The sequence below is a fragment of the Lissotriton vulgaris genome, chromosome 6 (assembly GCF_964263255.1).
Source record: "Lissotriton vulgaris chromosome 6, aLisVul1.2, whole genome shotgun sequence".
Classification (NCBI taxonomy): Eukaryota; Metazoa; Chordata; class Amphibia; order Caudata; family Salamandridae; genus Lissotriton; species Lissotriton vulgaris.
In genome coordinates, this window is record NC_141694.1 from 90,150,815 (window position 1) to 90,177,027 (window position 26,213).

Sequence of the window (26,213 nt, forward strand, 5' to 3'; positions counted from 1 at the left end):
CATCCCGACTCTGTCTTATCTTTTTTGAAATACTAATAACACCATGGATTGATGCTTTCATTTGGACCTCAGATCTATGTACTGTTATTTTCTTCCCGGCACAGCTTGACAAGTTGGTCTTGTGATGCTCTTCAGTGGCTATCATATAATTCTACCTTGATAGTTCAATAGTACCCTCCAGGGTGGACCCTCTAGCACTCTTGGGTGGTCTCCATGTAACACTCACTGGGGACATTAACAGTAACCCAGAGTGATCTGTAATTATTGCTTCTGGGTGGCTTCTTAGAACACCATGATGACTTAACAGCGTACCATTCAGTCTTCTGTCTCTTGTGTGGTCTGTATATAAAACTCTTTGGATGCGCCACTGGGGTTGATGCTGCTTAGTCCTGCGTGATCTCAATATAACCTCCCCATGGTAGCTTAATAGTTCTTCAGTGGGTTTGGTACTTTGATGGTCTCCATTTACAATTACTTGGAAATTTGCTCTGGAGGTTATTTATGACTTTTGAGTGGACTCCTGCTTAATTTATCATCAGATGACCCATGATTATTTTCCAATAAATGTGAATATTTTAACTATATCTTGTTAGTTTAATCAAACATTTTTTTTGAAAATGAAAGCCTTAGAAAACCGTTATGATGCATGTTTCTCCAGTATTCAATCTTTCATAGATTCACATGCTTGTATCTTCCCCGTCGTCATGGTGGGAGTCTCCCAGTAAATAATAACCATAGCAGTAGAAGAAAAAAACTGCCTGAAAGCCATAGAGTAGTTGTCCCGAGGGGGTCGGGGTACTCGGGTTTTCAGCTACTGGATTCGGACTGACTGGAGGTTTTGGGGTAAAGAGAAACACTGGCGCCTTGAGTAAAGGTTTTAGGGAAGGTTTTATTGGAATATAAGTCTTTTTAAGTAAGGGTGCTGCTCGCTCTTTGGTTGGAGCTGCGGGTTCCAAAGGAAAAGTTGCTTGCTCCTGCTTGGCTATTCCAGCGATGAGGGCGGCTATCGAGGTGATCCAGATGGGGAACGTCTCTCAGCTCGGGTCTCACCTCGGGTCTCCTCCTCTCCGGTACCGAAAAGAAAGGAAAATCGGGTCAGGTAACTGGTTGGACCATGTAATACTCGTTAGGGCCGGGAGTGAGGGAAACCAGTGTTGTTCTGTGAACTCTATACAACTCGTGAGGTAGGAGTGCACGTGAGGGAAAGGATTGGGGTAACTTTACAAAGGGGCTTTACAGTATTACACCCGGGGCTCACTCCTCCGCCCCACCCAACCCGCCACACGGCCCCGTACCTCTTGAAGCCACGCTCCTCCCGTGGGAACGTGGCGGGCGAATCGTGGAAACGTTGGCCTCCTGGCGTGCCGGTCCCGGTCTTTTTCAGCTCTGTCTCGCTCGGATACCGCCGTTCTCCATCTCCCTCTCCCTCCAGGGAAACGTCGTCCGTCACGTCTTTCCTACTTCCTCTTTTTGAAAAATCGACTCTGTTGAGGGGCGGGGCCTCTTCCTCTTGGTCCGGGGACTTAAAGGGGCCATGCATGTTGTTATCGTCCGGCCAGCCTGACTCCGGTTCTTCGTTCCAAGGACAAGTTGGTAGCTGTGGGGAAAAGGGGCAAGGTGAGAGTGGGGTGGCAGACCACCAGTCCGTTGGGGTAGTCGTGTTCTGTCCGCACGCCCCGTCACAGTTGTGAAACCACTAGGCAACCTCTCATTCTCATTATGTGGCCCAAACTACAGCCAATCAGCTGCCAGCACCAGCCTACACCCTTCCCAGCAGAGCCACTATACCTCCGATTTCCAACCGCCTTCGTGTGAGAAGGAGTCTCCCTGAGCTCTGCTCAGTTTTTTCTCTCTTCACTGAAATTTTGACCTTCACAGTTGGAAGTCAGGTACTGCTCTTTCTTGTCAAGCATTATTACATTCAGAATGTCTGAAAGCTCCAAGAAGAGTCTTTTTAGAGCTTGCAGGTCTTGTGGCATGGCCAGATTATTTTCTGAGGATCCACACAAGGAGTGCTTGTACTGTCTGTACCCTAAGCATATTCCTAAGGACTGCAAGTACTGCCGGACCTTCTCTGCCAAAACACTGAAGGATAGAGAAGCTCACCTCTTATTATGGCTTCAGAAAAGGAAAACTCCAGACTCGGAGTCTGAGGGAGAAGCCAAGGGACACACCTCTAAGAAACAAAAAAGAGGGTCCTCTGAGGAAAAGGGAGATGTGAGAAAACATAAAGCAGGAAAAACTAAGAAGGTGAACCTTCTACTTCTCTCTCTCCACCTCCTCTCAAGCCTTCCTCAGAAAAGAAGGCTCCATCGTCGCTTCTACTGAAATTCCAGTCAGATCGCCGACGACGACCTCGACGACGACCATCTCGTCGACTACATCGACAATCTCGACGACGACCGCTTCGTCGGCGACGACGACTCCGTCGACGGTGAGTGCCAGACCTTCGTCGACTGCAAGATCCTCGTCGACGAGCATCCCGTCGACGATGCTGATGATTGTACCGTCGACGATGAAAAAATCGTCTGATGCCATCTCCAACAAAGATATCTTCAACCTATATTTCTATAAAAAGGATTGCTCCATCGACGGGATCGTTGACGAGCAAAAGAGGAGAGTTTTCTACGCCGAAGATTTCACCTCTACTGCCCTCTACCATTCTGGATTGCCAGGAATCTGAGGAGGAAGGACCCTATGGCGTTGCTTACAGTCCTTCGCAGCTCCATATTAAACATCAGGATTCCGATGAGGAAGACCTTCAAGAGGTCCAGGAGCATTTCACTTTTACAGATCGGCCGGTCAAAGGCCAGATGATATGAGTCATTTCACCAGGCTTATCACTAGGACGACTAAGAGGAAGGGGATACGCCGGTGCGGGAAGAGGCTATGTCAGTGCCCGTCTCTTTTAATATCAGACCTAATAAGAATGATTGGCAGCTATTACCGTCGATTTCCGGAAGATAATGCTACAGCCCCTTCCGCGGCCACTGGGAAAGTCTCTCGACCTGAACGTCCCCGGTTTCACCATTGCCTCAATCAAGCTCTCCACCAGAGGACATAGCAAGTTTTCACGATTTGATGGAAAAAGCGGCTAAGAGATTCCAGCTTACTATGCCAGCCAAGGAAAGCAAATGTTTCCTTTACGACATCAAGGAGTCCTCCAGGAAGTCTGTAGAGCCATTCCGGTTATTCAACATATCTGGGAGGAAGGACTCAAACTGATGAAGAATCCAGCCTCAGTCCCAGCATCTATACCCAAGCTGGATAAAAAGTATCTCGCTACAGAGACGGCTCCAGCATGTCTTATTGGTCATCCTCGGCCGGACTCGGTTGTGACTTAAGCAGAGCAGAAGCGCTCCAAGAACCCAATGGCAACATGCGTGGCACCCCCCTATAAGGAGGGCAAGAAGATGGACGGCATAGGTAAACGCTGTGCAGTCATGGCAGCAGCTTCAATGGCACTTCTGAGCAGGTTTAATAGACAGATGTGGTCTGACATCGCACCAATCCTGTTGCACCTTCCGGATGACAAGAAAGAGGAGGAGACTACCATCCTACAGGATGGAGCCAGGGCAGAGCCGGAGTCCATAGACGTGGCAATGGATATGGCGTCTATAGCTTTCCACCAGATGGCTGGGCGGTAGCCCTATGGAGGCAAGGATGGCTCAAAACTACATCCTTTTGACCGGAGGTCCAGTCTAAAATCTTGGACATGCCATTTGATGGCGAAAGCCTCTTTGGTAAGCATATCGACGAGGCATTGCAAGGGATAAAAGCAGATACTGACACTCCTAAATCCGTGGGATCATTACAGCAAAGCCGTTATCAGTCCTTTCGTGGCCGAGGATCCACAGGACACTTTCAACAGCAACGTCCCTCTTACCAATCTAATCGGTACCAACCTTACAATTAACAGGGATACCGTCAGTACTCCTCCAACCAGCATTATCGGTCTTCGAACACTTCTTTCCAACAACAAGGAAGAAGAAAGTCCGCCGCCAGAGGGAAGCAAGACTCTGGTGGCAGACAGTGATGTTTCTCAGGCGCCTCCAATACCGCTTCAGATCGACCAGTTCCACTACCTCTCTCAGTTTCTCCCGCATTGGCAGTCCATAACATCGGACAGATGGGTATTAGACATAATACACAGGGTCACACCCCGGAGTTCTAACAAAGGCCTCCAAACCGTCCACCTCTCCGCAGAGTTCATCAGCATCTGACAGTCTCAAAGCAGAGATCTTATCACTCATACTGAAAGGAGCGATAGAGGAAGTCCCATCAGACCAGCGGGAAAAAGGTTTTTATTCGCACTTCTTCCTTATAAGGAAAAGGCAATCATCAAAATGGAGGCGGGTACTGGACCTCAGAGATCTGAACAAATACATAAAGATAATTTCTTTCTGTATGCTGTCCTTACAGGAAATTCTTCTGCTGCTCCGCAAGGGAGACTACATGGTCTCTCTAGACCTGTTGGATGCATACTTCCACATCCCGATACACAAAAAATACAAGAAGTATCTGCGATTCATGGTGGCGGGGCACCATTACCAGTTCAAAGTTTTGCCTTTTGGCCTGAAGTCTGCCCCCAGAGTATTCACAAAATGCATGGCTCCAATAGCGATGCATTTAAGGCAGCAAGGTCTCCAGGTTTTCCCCTACTTGGACGACTGGTTAATAAAAGGACCATTGTTCCAAGCAACACAGAGATCTCTACGGATGTGCATGGATCTCTTCCAAAGATTAGGCCTTCGAATAAACAGAGAAAAATAATTTTTTCTTCCGACTCGTTCTCTACAATTTCTAGGAGCAATCTTAAAAACACAGGAAGTAAAAGCGTACCCATCAGAAGAACGAGTAACAAAAATCTTAAATCTGACTGCATCTCTAGCATCAAAAAAGTTCACTTCCATCAGAATATTCAAGTCATTACTGGGAATGATGTCCTCCTGTATCCCACTGATTCCCAACTGCCATTTGCAGATGAGACCGCTGCAAGAAGGCCTGGACAAACAATGGGTCCAAGCCCTGGGATCCTTCGACGACAAGCTGGTCATAACCTGTCAGATCAAACGAGCAATGTCATGGTGGGGTATCAGGAGCAACCTAACAAAGGGCCTGTTATATGAACCTCAATCGCCAAGCTACGTCATGACATCAGACGCTTCATTACGAGGTTGGGGAGCTCATCTGCAAGACCTAGAGATTCAAGGCTTTTGGACTCCTCAACAGACAAAACTTCACATCAATCTCTTGGAATTGAAATCCGTCTTCATGGGCCTTCAGGCTTTTCTTCCTAGAATCCAAGGTTCATTGGTCTTAGTGCGAACAGACAGCACTACAACGATGTTTTACCTGCGCAAGCAGGGCGGTACGAGATCAAAACCCCTATCGATTCAAGCACAAAGGATCTGGAACTGGCTACTGCGTCAAAACATAACGCTGCAAGTGGAACATGTTCCAGGAGTTGACAACACAAAAGCTCATCTGTTAAGCAGGTCATCCGACATTTGCCACTAGTGGGAACTATGTCAAGTTCAACTGAATCGGATTTTCAACGTGTGGGGCAAGCCAAGTCTGGACCTGTTTGCTACTCAGAGCAACAAAAAGTGCAAACATTATGCCAGCATGTTCCCTCAGCAGGGTTCGAGAGGGAATGCTCTTCACCTCCGATTGACAGGGATGTTTGCTTATGCCTTCCCTTCTTTTCCCCTAATTCCCAGATTACTGAGGAAAATGAGATCAGAACCCTGCCAAATAATACTAATAGCCTCAGCCTGGCAGAGGCAGTTTTGGTATACAGAGCTTCTACAACTGTCGGTGGAGCCAATGATATAGCTCCCAATAGCCAGGGATTTGATTTCCATGAACAGAGGCCAAGTACTTCATCCACAATTGACCTCTCTAAAATTGGCGGCTTGGAACATTTTGAGCACGAATTCCAGTCATTAGATATCCCTCCGGAATGTCGTGAAATATTGCAAAGTTCCGCAGCGCTGTCTACCAACAAGACATATACTGCAAAATGGAAACGGTTCGTGAATTGGTGCCTTGCTCATACAGTGCATCCATTAACGTCTTCTCCTGAGCCAATTCTTCCTTATTTGCTGCATTTAGCCAGATCAGGGCTTGCACACTCATCTATTAGAGTCCATCTAGCAGCAATATCCAGATACAGAAGGTCTCCAGGATGCCCATCTCTGTGGTCTAACAGATTAATCAAGGAGTTCTTAAAAGGGCTATTCAGAAAGTTTCCTCCAGTTAAGCGTCCTCCACCTCCATGGCAGCTTAACACAGTCTTGTCACAACTTATGAAAGCTCCGTTCGAGCCGATCCACAAATCTGAACTGCAATTCCTATCATGGAAAGTAGCATTACTGCTTGCACTCACAACAGCCAGGAAAGTCAGCGAGATCCAAGCTTTTTCAATACAGGATCCCTTCATACAATTCAGCCAGATAAGGTGATGCTAAGGACTAATCCAAAATTTGTGCCTAAAATACCGTCTTTTCATCTAAATGAACCGATGATCCTGCCTACATATTTTAAAAATCCTTCTACAGCGGCTGAAAAAGCTCTACATACTTTGGACATTGGCAGATGCCTAAAGTTCTACATTGAAAAGACTAAAAACTTTCGCAGATCAAACCAACTTTTTATCGCTTACTCTGGGCCCAGAAAAGGTCTGGCCCTTTCACGTTCCTCCATCTCCAAATGGATTGCATCCGCAATTGTCTTCTGTCAAGAGAAAGTAGGAAGGCCTCTCGACATGAAAGTCCGTGCCCATGATACACGGAAGATGGCGACGTCTTCTGCATTGCTAGCAGGAGTACCCCTTCCGGACATATGCAGAGCAGCAACCTGGTCGAATGTTCATACATTCACCAAACATTATTGTCTCGACACAGAACGGAAATCAGATGCGGCAGTGGGACAGGCAGTTCTGAGACATCTCTTTAAATAAGGTACATGTTTATGAATTTTATTCTGCTGTTTTTTCTCTATAATGTGGTTTCTCTTCACGCTAATAACTGTAATGGCAAAGTTTGGTTGTTCGTACCTTTGATTCGTAATGAGTTCTTTTTTCTAAAGGAATTTATGGCACACAGCCCCGAGAAAAGAAAGGGGTCTAGCCTAGAAACGCTCTAACTACAAGGACTGCTATCTACTATGATACAATCATGTGAATCTATGAAAGATTGAATACTGGAGAAAGAACTAGTTACTTACCTGTACACTATGGTTCTCCAGTATTATCTTTCATAGATTCGCATGCGCCCGCCCACCTCCCCGTTTCTATTAGGTAGACCACCTTTTTATCTCTTGTTTCCTGCATAGCTCACTCTTGGGCTGTTGGAAATCTGAGGTATGGTGGCTCTGCTGGGAAGGGTGGAGGCTGGTGCTGGCAGCTGATTGGCTGTAGTTTGGGCCACATGATGAGAAGGAGAGGTTACCTAGTGGTTTCACTAATCTATGGCTTTCAGGCAGTTTTTTTCTTCTACTGCTATGGTTATCATTTACCGGGAGACTCCCACCATGACGACGGGGAAGATACAAACATGTGAATCTATGAAAGATAATACTGGAGAACCATAGTGTACAGGTAAGTAACTAGTTCTTTACCCTTTGATACTTTGCACTAGAGAGTTGCTATACTTTAGCAACCCTGTGATAAAATTATCTGTAAAATGTATTATAGCTACTTCTCTATCACTTAACTTCAATCTTTCCCTCTCCACCTCAGTTCCTACGAAGCCATTGCGGGAAATTTACAATCCCCCAGTTTATGAAACTCAACTACAAATAATGCAGGATTTTTATTCCACCCTTTATGAAGAATGGTAATGTATTATAAGATCTCCGGCTACTTTTGATGACTCACAATGTCGAGCAGATTGTATGAAAGTCTGTTAAAATTTCCATTTTATACCTTATAAATGTAACATTATTATATTCAGTAGAGAACATTTTTACATGACTGACTGATCTTCGCTGCTATTTCGGAGAATGCTTTGCGATTATTGAGCCTGTGTAGAAACAAAGGACCCCTGGTTAAAAAGATAGCAATACTGACAGTATTAGCCATCAGTGCATGAATACATCTACACATGTATTGTGTTATGGCTGGACAAGACATCTGTGGCCTACTTGCAAAGGACTTAAGGATTTTGGTGAATATTGACATAGATATATGCGCGAGTAGGAATTGAGCTTCAGCAGATCACATTTCAATTCTGATGGATATAATTACCTCTGCATGTAAATTCATTGTAACACTTCTTCAATTCTTTATTGAGATGTTATTTAAACAAAGTAGAACAGTCATTTGTATACAGGCTAGAACAAGCTGATGGAAAGCTTTACTAACTGAACAAGGAAATAGGTCAGTCTGGTAACAACCAACGTCATTCCTGAACCTGGAGCATGTTAAGGGTATGGGTGACACACAGTGTTTAATTTCTAAAAACAATATGTGCTCAAGGTTTTGCTAACGATGCATTGGAGCTTGATCGACTCACTGCCCTTGCCAGTTCTGAAAAATGCCAGTACTAGTGGCCATGTGGATGCATGGCTATTACTATTTTTTACTGCATATTGGATTAGTAAGCAGATGTGCTCTGCTGATAATAGGCAGCCACCACCACTATGTGGTGGATTGCCATAAAAAAGTGCCAGTGTTAAGCCAAATATGGCACAAATTAAGCACTGTTTACACATAAAGGTAGGTGCTGAGGGCAAGAAGCAGGAAGGGCAGAGTTATACAAGGCGAAGCAGACAACCGGAGTAAAGAGAAACAACCTAGAAATGGAGATCCTGTAATTATATTCATGGCACTCTCTTTCATAGTATAAAAGAATGTAAGTCCTTTGCTCCATGAGAAGAGCTAATTTACATAATCTGTTTATTATTTGAATCTAAAAAACATACAACATTTAGATTAATACGTTTGGTAGGAGAGAGTGTAAGGGAGGGGTAATTTACATTCATCCTTACCGTCAAGATTCAACCACTGTGGACAGTATCATTATGCAAAGCAAACAAGTGTCCATTCTGAATACATCATTTCTTGTCATCATTTATGGATCATGAACCCTCTTAGAGCCTTTAGAAGCCCAAGTTTGTTTAAATGTTTGTTTGGTTGTTGACTTGATATTGAATTGCTTTTTTAGATGGATAGTTTTAGCCTTAAATGCCTCGCCTTTAGAATATCCCAAAGTGTCTGACTGCATCTGAAGACTTTTTCAGCAGTGCTCCCCCACATCAGTATGTGGCACTGGGCGGCTCTGTGTTGGCTTTGCACTGCCTTCATACTGCTCTGGAATTAACAAAGCAGAACTGTAGGAAAGTAGGATATGCTTTCACAGTTTACCCACCTCCCCCCCTTTTTGCTTGGCCTCAGTGTTTTTGACCTAGTCTGATTAGGATCCTGCTAATCAGGACCCCAGTCACTGTGCTTTCTCTCCTAAATTGACCATGGTAAGTTCTTCTGTACCTCCACAGTTGGCTACTGTTGTACCCTTGTAAGTCCCTGGTATATAGTAATAAGGTACCCAGGGCATAGGTACATCAAGGGTCTCCCATGGGCTGCAGCATGTATTGTGCCACCTATGGGAGTGCACTTAAACTGTGACTACAGGCCTTTTATTGTAGCCTGTGCCAGTTGGTGCTTGCTCCAGTCACAACAGATATAAGTTTTGTTATATCTGAGGTCACTGCACTTAAAACCTATACGTCACCCCTATGGCTCCAGTCCTGAGGGCAGGGTGCTTGGTTATAAGTGTGAGGGTGCCCCTGCATGACCAGGACACCCCTGCAAACCCCAGACTTGATTCTCCAGGCTTTGTAAGTGCGTTCAGCCATTTTCATAAATATATGGGACATCATTCATTACAAGATGTCTAACTATATAATGGCTGCACCAAACACTGAAGCAAGGAGTAGGCACTTAAAAAATGGGGGAAAAGCAAGGCAAAGGCAGGAGCAAGAGCGATGCAGCAGCACAGGGAGAGCTGGGTCTAGTACCAACACACATGATCATAAGTCTAAACTAATAGAAAAATTAGCTAACAGATTTTTTTCCTCTACTAGCCTTGATTTGAGGTTGGTGAATGATAGCTGTCTTGTAAGCTGCTACTCCTCCCATGCCCTTTGGGACTTGGCGGCGTAGGTTTTACTGGCTGATCAGGCGACCTTTGGTCTAGGAACATTCAGGGTGGCTGTGAGGCAGTGAACTTTGCTATTCTCTCTGGCTTGGATACAACCGACTGCTTAGGGTTGAACAATGGGTTCCAGTGTGGCACTTTGGTGACAAGCCTGGATGACGTCTGTGGGCTTCTCCAAGGGTGTACTGATGGACATGCCATTTTATGACTCCCACCTCTGATAAAAAAAACATATTTTGCCCTGGAATGATTTAGGAAGAGTAGGGCCAGGAGCATGTTTTTGGGTCTTTTCACCCCCACCAGCAGTTCTAACCGTTTTTCTCTCTCCGTGGCTATGGTCAGGGCTTTTGCTAATGCCAGGCCCCTCAACCCTGCCAGCAAGCCTTTCAGCCCTTTCGTGGCCATAGTACTCAATACTCAAACAGCCATGACGTGTACAGCTCAGTCCTCTGCAAAATTGCTTTAGAGTGCCCTTGACCACCCTGTTGGAGGCAGGATCCAATATTTGACAGGATTAATCTTTTCTGGATTCACATGCTGTTTATTATTCTATCATCTAGTGGCTGGGTACGGAATTCTCCACTTTTCTGTAGTCCTACTTTTATTTTTGTTGTTGGGCCTCAGTGGATACCCGTTTGGTGCATCCTGTGTCATAAACACTCCCCCAAAAGCGTAACACCAGCACCTGCAGCCCCTGCTTTGCCGGGTGCCCCCAAGCTCCAGGGGTCCCCTCAGCACAGCAATCTGACTGCAGAGCTCCTGATTGAGCCCGGAGGGGGGCCCTCCACGTGCCTTGCAGGGAGGCCCCCTCAAGTTTTGTTACTGCTTAGGATCCTGCTAGTCATCATCTGATAGAGACTACTAGCCGCAGATTCCTTCATGTAGAATTATCCTCAGGCATGAAACTGGATCCGGAAATATTTTGCCACAGCATCCCTGCACGCTGGCGGCGGGTCGACAGCACGCGACTCCGCCCAGGCGTCGTCCGCATACGTGACATCAGCGAGGTCACATAAACCCCACCCCGGTGCACCTACGTCAGTTTTTTCCTTTTCCGCATGCAATGCAGATCCGGTCTTGCTATTGGCCTGTTTGGGGCCCTTTTTTTCTTCACCAATTGTCTTCTGTCTGATGGAACAGTTTGCAAATGCCTTCGGGCTTCAAAACTTGCACTTCATGTGGACGTCTTAGGTCTGCGACGGACCCTCATTTCATTTGTATGTGGTGTTTGGGGGAGGATCACGGCACCACTGATTGTGAGGCGTGTCAACAGTGGATGCCGAAGTCGTGGCGGAGTGCTGAATGAAACTTCTATCCGCACGTCTCTCCAGGTCGACTTCCTCCCCTCGATCAGCTTCGGCAGACTGCTTCAGATACAGCTGTGGTCATTGTCCTCGTACTTCTCCGATGTTGCGAGAGCGTCGCTCCCTGGTGGGTAAGTGTTGCAGTTTGCCCCCGAGGGCTGGTGTTCGGCCTTCCGGGGGCGTGGGCTCTCGGCAGGTGATGCGGCCCCCGCATGTCATCCTCCTATCCACCTTTGCGCGCCTCGCTGGCATCTCCTCCTGGGGAGTCAACGGATCCCTTGCCTCGCGCGGGACCCTCCGAGGCGCCACCGGCGGTTCTAGCCCCGGTGCCGACTGGTTCGGATCCAGGCTTGGATGATGTGGTGCTGTTGAGGTGCGGCCCCTCTGGGGTCCCTCCTTCAGGTCATGGCGCCTCTGCCTCACCAAAAACTCCAGTGGGAGTCCTTGTGGTGTCGCTGGAGGTTGCTGGAGCTCAGGTCGCATCCCGAACCCCGCTCGGCCCTCTGGGCAGGCGAAGGCCTCGTCCAAGGCTGAGCTGACGCCGTCAAGGCGTCGGTGTCTGCTTCGGGCAGTGCCACAGGGGTCGGTGACCTCTCCTCGTCCTGCTCTGGGTCGAGGTGGGGTGGGGACTCCTCGTCCCCCTCCGGGACTTTCTCGTTCCTCCCCGCGGGCGGCTGCCTTATCGGAGGGAGAGTGGGAGGTTGATTCGTCCCTAGCGCCACCACATGGGTCGCCGGACTGCCTCTGCAACATTCTGGGCCGAGGCTGGTGGAGGACTTCTGGTCACTCCCCCGGTCTCTCTCGTCCCTCGACGCAGGCGGCTGCCTCGGCAGAGATCGAATCTGGTCCGTTCCATCTCTCCGCCCCTTGGCCACTTCGGCTCTGGACCCACTCCGGTTGCCTGTGCGGTGTGACTTGGAGGCGCCCTGTCCAGTCTCCCCTTCGGCGCCGGATGGTGCTGGCATCCTACCTCAGGGTGCGGACTCCACGGCTCCACACAGAGGTTGTGCCGCGGATTCGTCTTCGGACACTCCCTCTTCCCCGGAGACTGGTGGCTGCCCTGTGGTGTCTTTTTCACTGGCGTAGTCGAGTGGTCGTCGGAGGAACGGCAGTACCCAATTCTTCAGTACCTTCTGGCGTTCAGGTCTGCCCTTTGCCCTTCCTGCTTGGCCTCGGGGACGGCCATCTTAGTCTACAGCCGTCACCCACGGAGGAACTGATTTCTTCTCTGCAGGGTCCTACGGAGGCAGGTGCGGCCTTCGCTCAAGCGGTGTCCACAGCTGTGGGCATTCTGCACATGGGGGACCCGATTTCTCATTTCCCGGCGGACCATCTCTTGCAGGTACTCCACCAGGGCTCTGGTGGGAGGGAGATCTTACTCCCCTTTGAGGGTTAGTTCCTTTCTTCTCTGACGGGAGCTTGGAGGCGTCCTGCCTCATGGGATCCAGTGCCTCAACACCTTCTGCACCGACATCTTCCGGTGCCACGTGACCAAGCGTGCCTCTCCCTCCACCCCTCTGCTGCCAGTCCACTGTTGAGGACCGCTTTCCCCTCCCTATCCGCCACTGTTGACTCCGCCGTCCCGGGAGGCCCGCTGGCTGGACTCTTCGGGGTCAACATGTTAGCCTCGACCAGCACTGCCCTGCGGGCCCTTAACACCTTGTGTGTATTGGCTATGGCCTTCTCTTGTTTGTTGGACTCGGCTGAGTCTCTGGGATCCGCGGCTTCCCAAGAGACTGTTCAGGTGGATTTATGGCATTATGCGTTGGATGGCCGGGAACTGGCGGCGTTTTTTCTCTGCTCCGCTCTGGACATCTCGGAGGTGCTGGGCCAGGCCATGGTTTCCTCAGTCCCTCTCCGTCTCCATGCTTGGCTTCGGACGGCGTGGTCCCTGAGAATAATCGGGAGCGGCTCATTGATCTTCTGTTTGATGGCAGCCTGTTGTTCCATGCCCTGGCTGACTCCGCCGTCCAGCAGTTCCTGGCAGGGCTTCATCCTCCTCTTCCTTATTCTCCTCCTCCTCTTACTTCCCCTCCTCCTCCTCCTTTTCTTCCTCCTCCTCAGTGACTGCTGAGATGGGTTTGGGCATTTTGAATGCCCTTGCTATAGAGGGTATTTGCTGACCATTGAGCCCTCCTTGCTGGGAGTTTGGCATTGTTGGCTGCTGGACGGCCCTTGTTTCCTGTGTGTGTTTTTTTGCTGGAATAGTTGCACAGACTTGGCCCTGAGATTAGGCCTTCTGTTTTTCTTTGGGCTGATGTCAAGCCTTCCGCGGGGATGTTTTCTCCTGTGGCGCTTTGCTTTCTCCTATGCTGCGGAAGTTCTTCCAAAGAGGGTCCCTGTATTTTGGGACTTACCGTACCCTATGTGGGGCAGTGGTAGCTGTAGGCTCTGTTGGTGCTGGTTGCGTTAGGGTGCCTGTTCTCCATGGCGTTTCTGTATGTTGCTATTGCATCTTGGAGTTGTGTAGGCGGCCCTGGTGGTAGTAGGTCCGGCCGTTTCCTTTCCCTCCTGCTCTTCTGCTGCGAGCTGGAATGCTTCGGTGTCCTTTATGCTTCTGGCGGCTTATGGTCATAGCTACTGTTCTGGCTGGCGTGTTGCCTTCCCTCTGGGTGGGCTTGCCTCTTTCCTTGGTTTACTTGGACCCTCTGGGCTTCTTCTTGACCCTCTGCCTGTCCTGGCGTTGGATGGAAGCTCTGTTGTCCTGGAAGGGGAGTGGGGTGCTTCGGCCTCTCCAGCCTTGCCCTATGTAACACAGTTGTGAGTGTGTGGGCCTCCACTCTTCCTTCTTTCTCCTACATCCTTTCTGGGGCTGCTGGCGTTTGACTTGTGAGGGTCCTCTTGCCTGGTAGAGACAAGGTTACCTCACTGGTCTATAGTTCTGGTCCCCTGTGGCCCATCTGTCCTGTCCAGGCTGGTGGGGCCCTTTCGCAGGTTCTCCTTCTCCTTCTCTGTGGGTATTGCTAGGGTATCTATTCTATGTGTAGGAATCTGCGGCTAGTAGTCTCTATCAGATGTACGAGTTACTTACCTTCGGTAGCGATGTATCTGGTAGAGACGGTTCTAGCCACAGATTCCTTCACTGCCCGCCCTTCCTCCCCGTTCTGCGATGACCCCTGGGCTGGTCCTTGGTACTCGCCCTCCGGTGGGAGGCCATGTCTTCTGGGAGTACCTTCCTTGCTCTTGACGGTGGCTCCGTCTGGTTGCCCCTCCCCTCCTTGGTTCTGGGAAGGTAGGGCTCTAGATGCTCTGGATGCTCCAGGTCGGGGAGGTTTGCCCCTAGTCTCTCCCTTCCCCCCCTCCTCTTGCTTCTAAGGAACTCTGCCCTCTGCCGCCTCTGAGTTGGTGCCCTCTGGTCGTGCCTTACCCTTGTTCTTAGGGGATGGATTCCCTCTGGGCTGGGGTGGCTGGAGGTTGGTTGTTCCTGCCTGTTGGGTCTGTCTCCCCTTCCTTGTTTTGGGGTGTGGTTGTAGGCCTGCTTCATGTGTCATGACTTTGAGCAGGTTCCCTGTCTCCGGGGGTGTGGTTGGGGGATTGCTGTCTATGTATTGGCAGGGTGGCTGCTCGGGGCTCTGCTCTGTTCTCTCTCTCTGCCCTTGGATACTGCGGTGTTACACTGCTCTTTATGGGGTTCTTTTTTGTATACTCTTTCGCACACTGTTACCACGCTCCTGCAGTTGTTGTTTGGTGGCTCCGCGTTGTGGTGGGGAAAAGTTCTCAGAAGAAAACTGATGTAGGCGCGGCAGGGTGGGGTTTGTGACCTTGCTGAGGTCACGAACGTGGACGATACCTGGGCGGAGTCACGTGATGTCGCCCCGCCCCCGGTGCGCAGGGATGCTGTGCCAAAAAAGTTTCTGGATCCAGGCTCACACCTGGGGATAATTCTACGTGAAGGAATCTGCGGCTAGAATCGTCTCTACCAGATACATAGTTACCGAAGGTAAGTAAGTTGTACTTCAGGTTCTTTTTTCCACCGTTGAGTCTTGATGCTTGGCTGGAGGCTCTCCAACACAAGGAAGAAGAAGGTCGCAAAGAAGTTCGCTGAACGTTTTGCATCAAATTCGCTTGTACCATTTCACCGGCCTACAATGGCAGTCTGTGTGTAGGTTTTGTTGTAATTAGAACTAGTGTCAATCATCTTTCACTCATTCAATGAAGGGATTGCGAGTTCTTGTCTTGACTAGGCTTGAAAACCACAAACAAAATCAGTTAAAGCCAAATAAGGATTACTCTAAAAAACAGAATGGAACTATGTGTGGAGAAGCGTGGCGCAGTGGTTAGAGGCGGCAGACCCGTAAGCTGAGATCGGCCATGGACCAGGGTTCGATTCCCCGCCTCGGCGGGTCTCGGGCTCCAAATTCCACAGAGTCGACAATTCTCGCTCCGGTGCCTACTCGACTCACGGGGTCACACTCTGCGACTCTGGGCAATAGCTTGCTTAATCTCCACTATGGCCCCTCGCGGCGGGATGCCTGGCTTTCACCTTGTGGATACCCGGCCGGGGTATCTCACAGGGGAATACCAGGACGGGTTCCCTAAGCAAGCGCCTTGAGACCCCTGGGTTAAAGTGTTGCGCTATATAAATCGAAACACATTTACATTTGTTTTTCTGTATAAAGGAGTAGACTATTATCATTAAAGTTCATGGATGTACAAATAGCTCCTTATCCACGTTCAACCCATTAGTCTCTTTTGTGTCAAATTTTAAAATGTATCTTCTATATAGCTAGCAACCGCTTGTTACATTTTAAAACTTTCCATCCTGTTCTCCTCAAGGAAAGCACTCCTTAAGGAGAATGACTACAAGTTCAAAGAAATAGAAGTATGGGGAAGCATATGATGTAGCTAAGCACAACTCTCTTGAGAAATTTAGAGAATGAAGATATAGTGAGCACAGACTAACTAGAGAAGTGGAGAGAGATTCAGAAATAAAAAACAAGAGGAAATTCTGTTAACAACGAAACAACAAAGAGACAAGGAAATGAACATGACATTCTTAGGCTAATAACTTACAACACCCAACACATTTTGATGAGATGTATTTTGCTGAAATATTGGTCTATGATGATAAACTGGCACTCAAATGTGAAAAATTATTGTCCATGAAGGACAGATTAGTATACAGTGACCTACAGACACACTGCAAACAGTTGGTTTGGAAGGGAAAAAAATGTAACTGTGCAAAGTGCGAAGCTTGCAAACATGGTTGGAAATTGTAGTGTGTCATAGAATCATTTAATGGGTAATAGGAAAGTACTTAACAGAAACTATATCTATGAGGATATCCATGTGGTATAATTATCTGAAAGAAACACGTTAGTTAGATTCCTTACCTTAGAATAGATACCCCTTAGAATATCCCCAGGCGTCAGACTGGATCCAGAAAGTTTTTTCTTCCGCAGTACCCCTGCGCGTTGGTAGGCGTCGTCTGCGGCTCCGCGTCCGTCGTCGGCATCGTGATCGCAGGGATGACACCGCCGGAGTACTTAGATGCCGCCCTCGCACGCTGACGTCAGTTCTTCTTTTTTCTGTGCCAGCAAGCGCAGATCCGGGAAGAGCTGGTACCCTTGGTCATTTTTTGAGTAACTTTTTGGTCTTTTTGACTATCTTTTTCGAGTCGACTTCGACTGCTGGTGCCGGTAGGAATGCCCGGTTTCAAACCATGTGACGCATGTCACTGACTAATGTCGGTTACCGACCCCCACTGCCGGTGTCTCTACTGCCTAGTCGCCGACCACGACGACAAGTCGTGCCCCGATTGTCGCTTCTCGAGGTCCGGCAGTCGACTCACCGCCGCTCGAGGTCGAGGGACGGGTCCCGGAGCCATCGCCAGGCTCCAAGTCCTCACATTCAGATAAGTAGAGGCACTCAAAGAAGAAGTCGAAGAAGCAACCTCTCTCTTCTGACTTCCTCGCCAGTCGTGCAACTCGGCCGAGGGTTCGGGTGGCACCACCCATGCGGAGGTGTTGCATCCGGCCCCACACCCTTCGGTCCCTGTGCTCAGTGCGACGCCAGGTGAGATTCGAGACTTCCTCGTGGCCATGAGCACTCTTTACGCCCTCGAGACCCGCCGGTGTGCCTTCGTGCCCCGCGGGTCTGACTGGGGGTCCTGGCACAGGAGTGCCAGTCATTTCAGGACTGGACACAGAAACTAGGGGAAGCCAGTGGCCTGGATACCTCCCCAGACACTGGTTTTGTCTCCCCTCCTACCGTAGCTACGGAGGAGGGGCCTACGTATGCTGTGGTGCTAATAAGGGCAGCCAAGGCCTTGGCTCTTGAGCGCCCCATCGCAACAGTGAGGTCTAACATCCTCACAGAGGTCCTTAAACCGCAGGTAAGCTCCCCAGAGCCTCTACTGCCGTTTAATGAGGCTCTCACAGACGTCCTGTTGGGCACTTGGTCCAGGCTTACTACCGGTCCTTCTGTAGATAGGAACATCACCAGGCGCCACCGCCCAGCCCCGGGCGACCCTAGTTTCTTGTCCACACACCCCACCCCGAGAGTCTGGTTATCCAGGCCTCTACTTCCCAATCCGCATTCCCGACTGCACCACCTGATCGGGAATCCAAGAGGTACGAACAGTTCGGAAAGAAGATGTTCTCCTCCCTTAGTTAGGGGTTGCGGTCGGTCAACACAGCGTGCCTCTTGGGCCGTTACACCCACTCTCTGTGGGATACGGTCGCGGAAGTGCTGCCTGAGTGCCCGGAGGGAGCCCGGTTTAAGCACGCTCAATCCCTCGCGTAGGGAAGAGATGCAGCACAGTATTCTATAAGATTTGGACTGGACACCACAGACTTGCTAGAAAGAGCGATTTCCATGTCTGTGGTGGTTCGCCGCCACGCCTGGCCGAGGTCCGCCAACTTTTCTGACGATGTCCAAAACACCCTTATGGACATGCCGTTTGATGGCATCCACCTCTTCGGTGGCAAGGCAGATAGTGCGCAGGAACGCTTTAAGAACTCCAAGGCTAAGGCCAAGTCCTTGGGCCTGTCGTCCCTGCGCCAGCAATCTTCTGCCCAGCCCTCCTTTCGTGGCAAAGGAAGGGGTGCTCCCACACGTCCTGCCAGCCACGGGCTAACATTCAGCGCAGTGGCGGATGTGGTTACCATCGCGGCGGTAACAAGGGACAACAGCGCGGCCAGTCCTCATCCACCCCCGCAGCATCCGCCTCAAAGCCCTCCTAGTCTGAGCTTTCAGGCCCATTTAACGCCAGTTGGGGACAGGGCGCACCATCACATCGGACAGGTGGGTGCTGCAAATCATCCGAAGGGGCTACTACCTCCCCTTCGAGGCGACCCCTCCAGCCATGCCACCGCAGTACCACTGCGTGTCGGGGGATCACTTACAACTTCTGCAAGAGGACGTTTCGGCCCTCTTGGCCAAGGGGGCTATCGAGCACGTTCCTGGGCCAGAAGTAGGATGTGGTTGTTACTCCCACTACTTTCTGGTTCCAAAGAAGGCCAAAGGGGGCCTAAGCCCTATCTTGGACCTAAGGAAGGTCAAGGGCTTCCTCCGGAAGGAGAAGTTCAAGATGCTGAGTTTGGCTCAGGTCTTAGCTGCCCTGGACCCAGGAGACTGGATGGTAGTGTTGGACTTGCAGGACGCATGTTTTCACATCCCCGTCCTGCCGGCCCACCAGCATAACCGTGCTCCCTTTCGGCCTTACCAGCGCCCCACGGATATTCACGAAAGTGATGGCGGTGGTCGCAGCTCATCTGCGCAGGTTAGGGGTTTCAGTCTTCCTCTACCTCGACGACTGGTTGTTGAAGGCGGGCTCGCCCCAGACAGTCATCCGCCACCTCCAGACTATGGCCTACCTCCTGCACCTGCTGGGGTACTCCATCAATGTGCCGAAGTCGCACCTGTGTCCCTCTCAGAAGCTCCACTTCATCGGAGCGGTTCTAGACTCGGCGCAGTTTCAAGTTTATCCTCCCGAACAGCGGGTTCGGGATATTCAGGCTCTGATTCCAATCTTTCAGCCATTATCCCGAGTCTCGGTCAGGTTGACGCTGCGGCTTCTGGGACGGATGGCCTCCTGCAACCTTCTGGTGCATCACGCAAGGTGGCGGATGCGGGCTCTGCAGTGGGACCTGAAGTTTCAGTGGGCACAGAATCAGTGCAACTTGTTCGACCATGTCTTGATCTTGGAGGGCACTGCAAAACAGTTGCAGTGGTGGCTCACGGACCCCGATTGGGTCAGGGCAGATCCCTCTCCCTACCCCAACCGGAGCACGTAGTTGTGAAGGACGCGTCCCTCCAGGGCTGGGGACGCCACATGGGAGAGGCGTAGGTCAGATGCCTCTGGTCTCCGGCGGAGTCCCGGCTCCACATCAACCTTCTGGAGCTGCGGGGGATCCAGCTTGCACTGAAGGCATTCCTCTCCTCTGTCAGGGGGAGTGTAGTGCAGGTGTTCACGGACAACACCACCACCATGTGGTACTGCAACAAACAGAGCGGGGTGGGGTCGTGGACCCTATGCCAGGGGGCTCTGCGCCTCTGGCAGTGGCTGGAACATGAGGGCGTGACCCTGGTGGTTCAACACCTGGCAGGTTCCCTGAACGCCAGGGCGGACGAACTCAGCCATCGGTGCATGATGGATCACGAATGGCGTCTGAACTCTGATGTGGCGCAAAGCCTCTTTCAGCAGTGGGGGAGAGCCTTGGTTAGATCTATTCGCCACAGAAGAGAACGCGCAATGTCATCAGTTCTGCGCGTTGGAATTTCCAAGGCGGCACTCGCTCGGAGACGCTTTTCGTCGCGAGTGGACCTGCGGTCTGTTGTACGCCTTTCCGCCTATACCACTTCTGCCCAGAGTGCTGAAGAAGATCAGGCGCGACCGGGCCCAAGTCATCCTTGCGGCTCCGGACTGGGCACAAAGATACTGGTATCCCGGGCTACTCAGCATGTCTATCGATCCCCCATTCGTCTGCCTCTTCACGAGGACCTTCTGTCGCAGCAGCAGGGGACGGTCCTCCACCCGAACCTGTCCAGTCTCCACCTCCATGCGTGGAGATTGAGCGGCGACAGTTTAGGCCATTTGACTTGCCTCCTGAAGTCTGTAATGTGATTCTGACAGCCAGGCGTCCCTCCACTAAATGGGTATACGCCTGCAGGTGGAGCAAATTTGTGGCATGGTGCACAGCAAAGGCTGTGGATCCCCTTTCTGCCCCTCTTTCAGAGGTTCTCCTCTTTCTTCTGTCTCTTGCCCAGCAGGACTCTGCTCTGGGCACTCTAAAGGGCTACCTCTCTGCCAATACCGCCTTCTTAAGGCTCCCTGATCAGCCCTCTTTGTTCAAGTCCCCAGTTGTAAATAGGTTTTTGAAGGGCATCACTCATATGTTCCCTCCTGTTCCTTTTGTGATGCCTCAGTGGGACTTGAACCTTGTCCTGAACTATCTGATGTGCGCTCCCTTCGAGCCACTTCATAACTGTCCTCTTCGTCTCCTTACTCTTAAGACTGCATTCCTGGTTGCCATCACCTCTGCCAGGAGAGTGAGTGAGCTTCAGGCTCTTTCTTCTCAACCTCCTTTCCTTTCTGTCTATCTGGACAAAGTTGTGTTACGGACGCGACCCTCTTTCCTACCCAAGGTAGTAACAGTCTTCCACATCGGGCAGTCTATCACTTTGCCCACCTTCTTTCCGCCTCCGTATCCCTCGAAAGAGGAAGAGAGGCTCCACTGTCTGGTTCCAAAACGTGCGCTCTCATACTATCTCGATCGCACACTCCAGTTCCGGGTGGATGACCAACTCTTTGTTGGTTACGTGGGCGCTAAGAAGGGTCGGGCGGTGCACAAACGGACCACTTCTCGATGGGTGGTCTTGTGCATCAAGGCTTGTTACTCTCTGGCTAAAAAGGAGCCTCCTGTGGGACTACGTGCCCATTCTACTCTGGCCACGGCGGCTACTACTGCCCTGGGTCGGGGAGTCCCCTTGCAGGACATCTGTCAGGCAGCTACGTGGGCCTCGCTGCACACGTTTGCAAGACACTACTGCCTGGACATCCAAGTCCGGAGAGATGGCTTTTTCGGCTATTCAGTTCTCCAGGACTTTCTGGTGTGATCATTGGTTTGCAGACCCACCACCGGGGTTGGTATTAATAGGGTATCTATTCTAAGGTAAGGAATCTAATACTAACTCGTTACTTTCAGATGCACAAGTTACTTACCTTCTGTAACGATATATCTGTAAGACCCTTGACCCGGTCACTCTACTACCGCACGGCCCCTGTGTGCCCGGATTCTGCTGCCGCTGCCTGCTTGGCCCTCTTGCTGCCGCCTCTCCTTATGGCCCCTTCTCTCCAAGCTTGCCCTCACTCCCCAGGCTTGCCCTCGCTCTCCAGGCTTGCCCTCGCTCTCCCCCGCTCCGCTTTCCCGCTCTTTCCAACCCCCCCCCCCCCCCCCCCCCCCTGCTCCCCACCGCTGCTCTCCTGCTGCCCCGCCCCCTTCTCCTGTCTCTCGCTCCCCATTCGCCGCCCCGCTCCTGCCTCCCAGCTGCTCCTCCCTCCCACTTCGCCATAAATGGCGGGGACCGCGCGTACGCGCAGCGGCCACTCGCAGCTGGCGCGCCGAAGACCATCTACGCCCATCTGCGCCTGGACTGGGCCCGGACCGCGCCCAGCGCCAGAACCCCTGGACCCTGCCAGAGCCAGCCAACCGGACTGACCTACGACGCTGCCACCCTCCACGCACTCAACACCGGCCGACATTTAGACTGCTACCAAGCCACCCCGTAACGCACCAAAGGAGCCTTCACCTGCCACGCCTGCTACTTCCCCTGCACTCTGTCCTGAACCGCGCCAGCCAAAACAGCCGCCAACAACAACCACCTCAAGTGCATCCTGCTCAACACCCGCTCCATCCACAGGCATGCCGTCGAACTATGGGACCTCCTGGACAAAACGGCACCAGACGTCGCCTTCTTCACGGAAACCTGGATGAACGCCTCCACAGACCCCAACATCGCCATTGACATCCCGTATGGCTACAAGATCATCCGGAGGGACCGCGTCAACCAGACCGCAGGAGGCATCGTCATCGCCCACAGAAACACTATCCGCATCACGACCAACACCGACGACGCCCTCGCCACAGCAGAGCACCTGCACTTCCAGATTCACACCGACCCCAAGACCATCCTCAGAGGAACCCTCATCTACAGACCCCCGGGACCACGCTCACACTTCAGCGAGGCCATCGCAGACTACATCAGCCCACTCGTCCTCGCCTCCCCCCGACTACATCCTCCTAGGAGACCTCAATTTCCACATGGAGAACGACCAGGACAACAATACCACCGCCCCATTAGAGAACCTCGCCAACCTCTTATTCAAGCACCTGGTCAACACCCCCACCCATTAGGCCGGCCGCACGCTCGATCCTGTGTTCTCCTCCAGCAACCACATCTCCTTCAGCCACACCACCGAGTGCCACTGGACCGACCACAGCTGCGTACACTTCAACTTCAGGAAAACAACGACCCACCACCGACCCCAACAAACCCCCCTAAGATGCTAGAGCAAGATCACCACTGACCAACTCACCACCTCTTTGTGCCTAAACCCTCCCACAAACACCACGGACCCCAACGAAGGAGCCCGCAACCTCACACAGTGGATCACTGACTGCGCCGACACCCTTGCTCCACTGAAAAACCCTCCCAGCAACCTCAACAGGAAGAAAGCCGCGTGGTTCACCAACGATCTCAGACTCCAAGAAATCCTGCTGTGACCTCGAGAAAGCCTGGCGCCACAACCAGTCAACGGACAACATGACAGCCCTCAAGAACGCCACCCGCAAACACCACCAGCTGATCTGCACCACCAAAAGGTCATCTTTCGGAGAACGACTGGACAACAACACTCACAACAGCAAGCAACTCTTCAACGTCGTGAAAGAGCTCTCCAACCCCAACGCCAGCAACAACATCACGCCTTCTCAAGACCTCTGCAACTCTCTGGCCACCTTTTTTCACTGTAAGATCGTCGACATACACGACTGCTTCGGCGCTCGGAACACATACCCCACCACCGAACCTACACCCCCCACCACCACCATGTGCGCCTGGACTCGGGTCAGCACGGAAGATACCACCCACACGATGAACACCATCCACTCGGGCTCCCCAGCCGATCCCTACCAATACCACATCTTCAACAAGGCCGACTCCATCATCGCACCCAAACTTCAGGACATCATCAATCATCAACAACTCCTTCATATCCGCCACCTTCCCGGAGAGCTGGAAGCACGCAGAGATCAGCGCCCTCCTGAAGAAACACACCGCAGTTCTCCAGTTAGCTATGCTCTCCCAGTGGGTGAGTCCTCCAACCCATAAGGGGGGCCATACTCTGGACCTCATTTGTTCCAACTTTCCAGTTCTGGTCCAAAAACCCCTCCCGGTTACATGGTCAGACCACTTCCAGTATTCTTTTCGTGGACGGCCTTGCGAGAACGCCAACCACCACCCTGCCACCGCGCCCCGAAGGTCAGAAAGATTGACACTGTGCTTTTGAGTGCTAAGTGGGTGGCTTCGCTCCCGACCCTTGGGAGCACCTTATCGGAGAATGTTACTATGTTTTTGAATTGGATTAGTGATGCTGTCATGGGCCTCTAGACCTCTGGCCCCCGTAAGTTGGGGAGAGAAACCCCCTCCAAGCCTTGGTTCACCGCAGAGTTGAGGGATCTCAAACACTCTTGTAAGGTCTTGGAGAGAATATGGAGGGCCAGCGGCTATTGTCCTATGGCCAAACAGGCTCTTAGGGACAAACAGAAACTGTAATATTCAGCCATCTCCTTGGCAAAAAGCACCTATTTTGCCGCTCGCATTGATAAGGCGAACAATAATGCGAAGGATATCTTTGCCATTGTGCAGAGTTTTGTGGCGCCCCGGGCACAGGAGATAGTGGCTACGCCCTCAGTCATCTGGGCAAATACTCTGTCCAATTTCTTTAGGGAGAAAATCAGGGATATCCAAGACTCTTTTCCAAAAAACCTGACGCCTCCCCTGCCCCAGCAGGGGCTTAGTGCGGCGAAGGACCCAGATCACTTCTTCTCGGCCTTTTGCCCCATTGACCTCTTGGCCTCCCGCAAAATCCTTGGGGCGTTGAAAACTGGTTCCCCCAACGATCCTTGCGCGGCTCGGTTGCTGGCTGATCTAGCTGACACGGTTAATTCGGAAGTTAATATTCTGATTAACCAATCGCTTCGCGAGGCACACATTCCGCTCGCTTTGAAGCAGGCCCTCTTACTTCCATTACTTAAGAAGCCCACCCTTGACCCCTCGCTTTCCGGTAATTATAGACCCATCTCTCTTTTGCCTAGTTTGGCCAAGGTTTGCGAAAAGGTGGTCACTTTGCAGTTAACCAACTATGTGACGAAGTCGGGCGCGCTACATCCTGTGCAATCGGGGTTCCGGGCCGCCCATAGCACAGAGTCGGCACTGCTGGAGGTGGCTGAGGCTATCAGGGACTGTTTGGGTGCCGGCGGGAGAGCAGCTCTGGTGATGCTGGATCTCTCGGCGGCATTCGATACGGTTCCTTACTCTCTCCTCCTTGATCGACTTGCTGACATCGGCATTGCGGGTACGGCTGGAGCTGGCTGCAATACTTTTTGGAGGATAGGTCACAGCAAGTCTGGCTCCCCCCCGTTTGCCTCGTCCCCCTCCCCTCTCACCACTGGTGTCCCGCAGGGCTCTTCCCTTAGCCTCCTTTTGTTTAACATCTTTGTGACTCCCCTGGTTTACCTGGCGGAGTCACTGGGGGCTAGGGTGATGACCTATGCGGACGACACGCAGTTATTGTTTACCTGGAGAAGGGACGAGGACTCGGTCAACTCGGCTCAGCGCTGTCTTTCCGCTGTGTTACGCTGGTTGGCCAATGCACAACTCAAGTGCAACGAGGAGAAGTCGGAGGTGCTCCTGTTTGGAGCGTTTCCTGTGGGTTTTAGAACCAGACTGTGGCCTCCGGACTTTCCACCCCTCCAATCAGACAAGGGCCTTGCAAAAAACTTGGGGTCTGGTTTGAGGAAAATTTTAATTTTGCGACGCATGTCAAAAAACTCAAAGGGTCCTGTTTTGGCATACTTAAAACCCTGCGTAAATTCCTCCCACTTCTGCCTGTGGAGGCCAAAGAAACAGTAGTCCGGGCATTGATCCTTTCTCGGCTGGATTACTCCAACGTGCTCTTAGTGGAATGTCCAGGCTATCTTATAAAAAAATTGCAGGTAGTCCAAAATGCGGCTGCTCGACTCCTTCTGGGTCTTTCTTCCAGGCAGAGTGTGCGGGTCCATCTCCGCCACCTTCATTGGCTCCCAGTTGAGGCCCGTTTGAAATTTTAAATGCTGGCCATTGTCCATCGGGCTTTGCATGGATTGTGCCCACTCAATCTGCAGAAGCGCTTTTCTTTCTATATCCCTTCCAGGACTTTGCGGTCCTCGGACCAACTCCTTATCCAGAACCCGGGCTTTTCACGCCAGTGGCTGCTAGGTGGCTGCTCTTTCACCCGTAAGGCTGGCCTAGCCTGGAATGAGCTTCCTCTTGCTCTCAGGAGGATTTCGGATCCGGCTGTCTTCAAAAAGAACTTAAAAACATTACTGTTCTGAGCCCATTCTCTTTGAGGCTCTTCCTGTTCAGCTGGTGGGTAGGGGTTCAGGGTAGCAGCGCCGGGATACTCTGAGTAGCTGTGCGCTTTAGAAATGCAGTATAACATAACATGTATATGTTTTTGCAACATTTACTAGGAAAAAATGTT

The 26,213-nt window shown here is 51.2% G+C and overlaps 1 protein-coding gene across 1 annotated transcript in view; it reads left to right on the plus strand.

Annotated features, from left to right (window-relative positions):
* The window catches only part of LOC147706847 (exportin-5-like), a 2,027,127-nt gene that overhangs the window by 1,337,837 nt on the left and 663,077 nt on the right, over window positions 1–26,213 (plus strand). Inside the window, exon 22 of the mRNA XM_086926003.1 lies at window positions 7,745–7,841. Coding sequence (XP_086782129.1) covers window positions 7,745–7,841 — 97 coding nt within the window. The remainder of the gene's footprint in view (window positions 1–7,744; window positions 7,842–26,213) is intronic.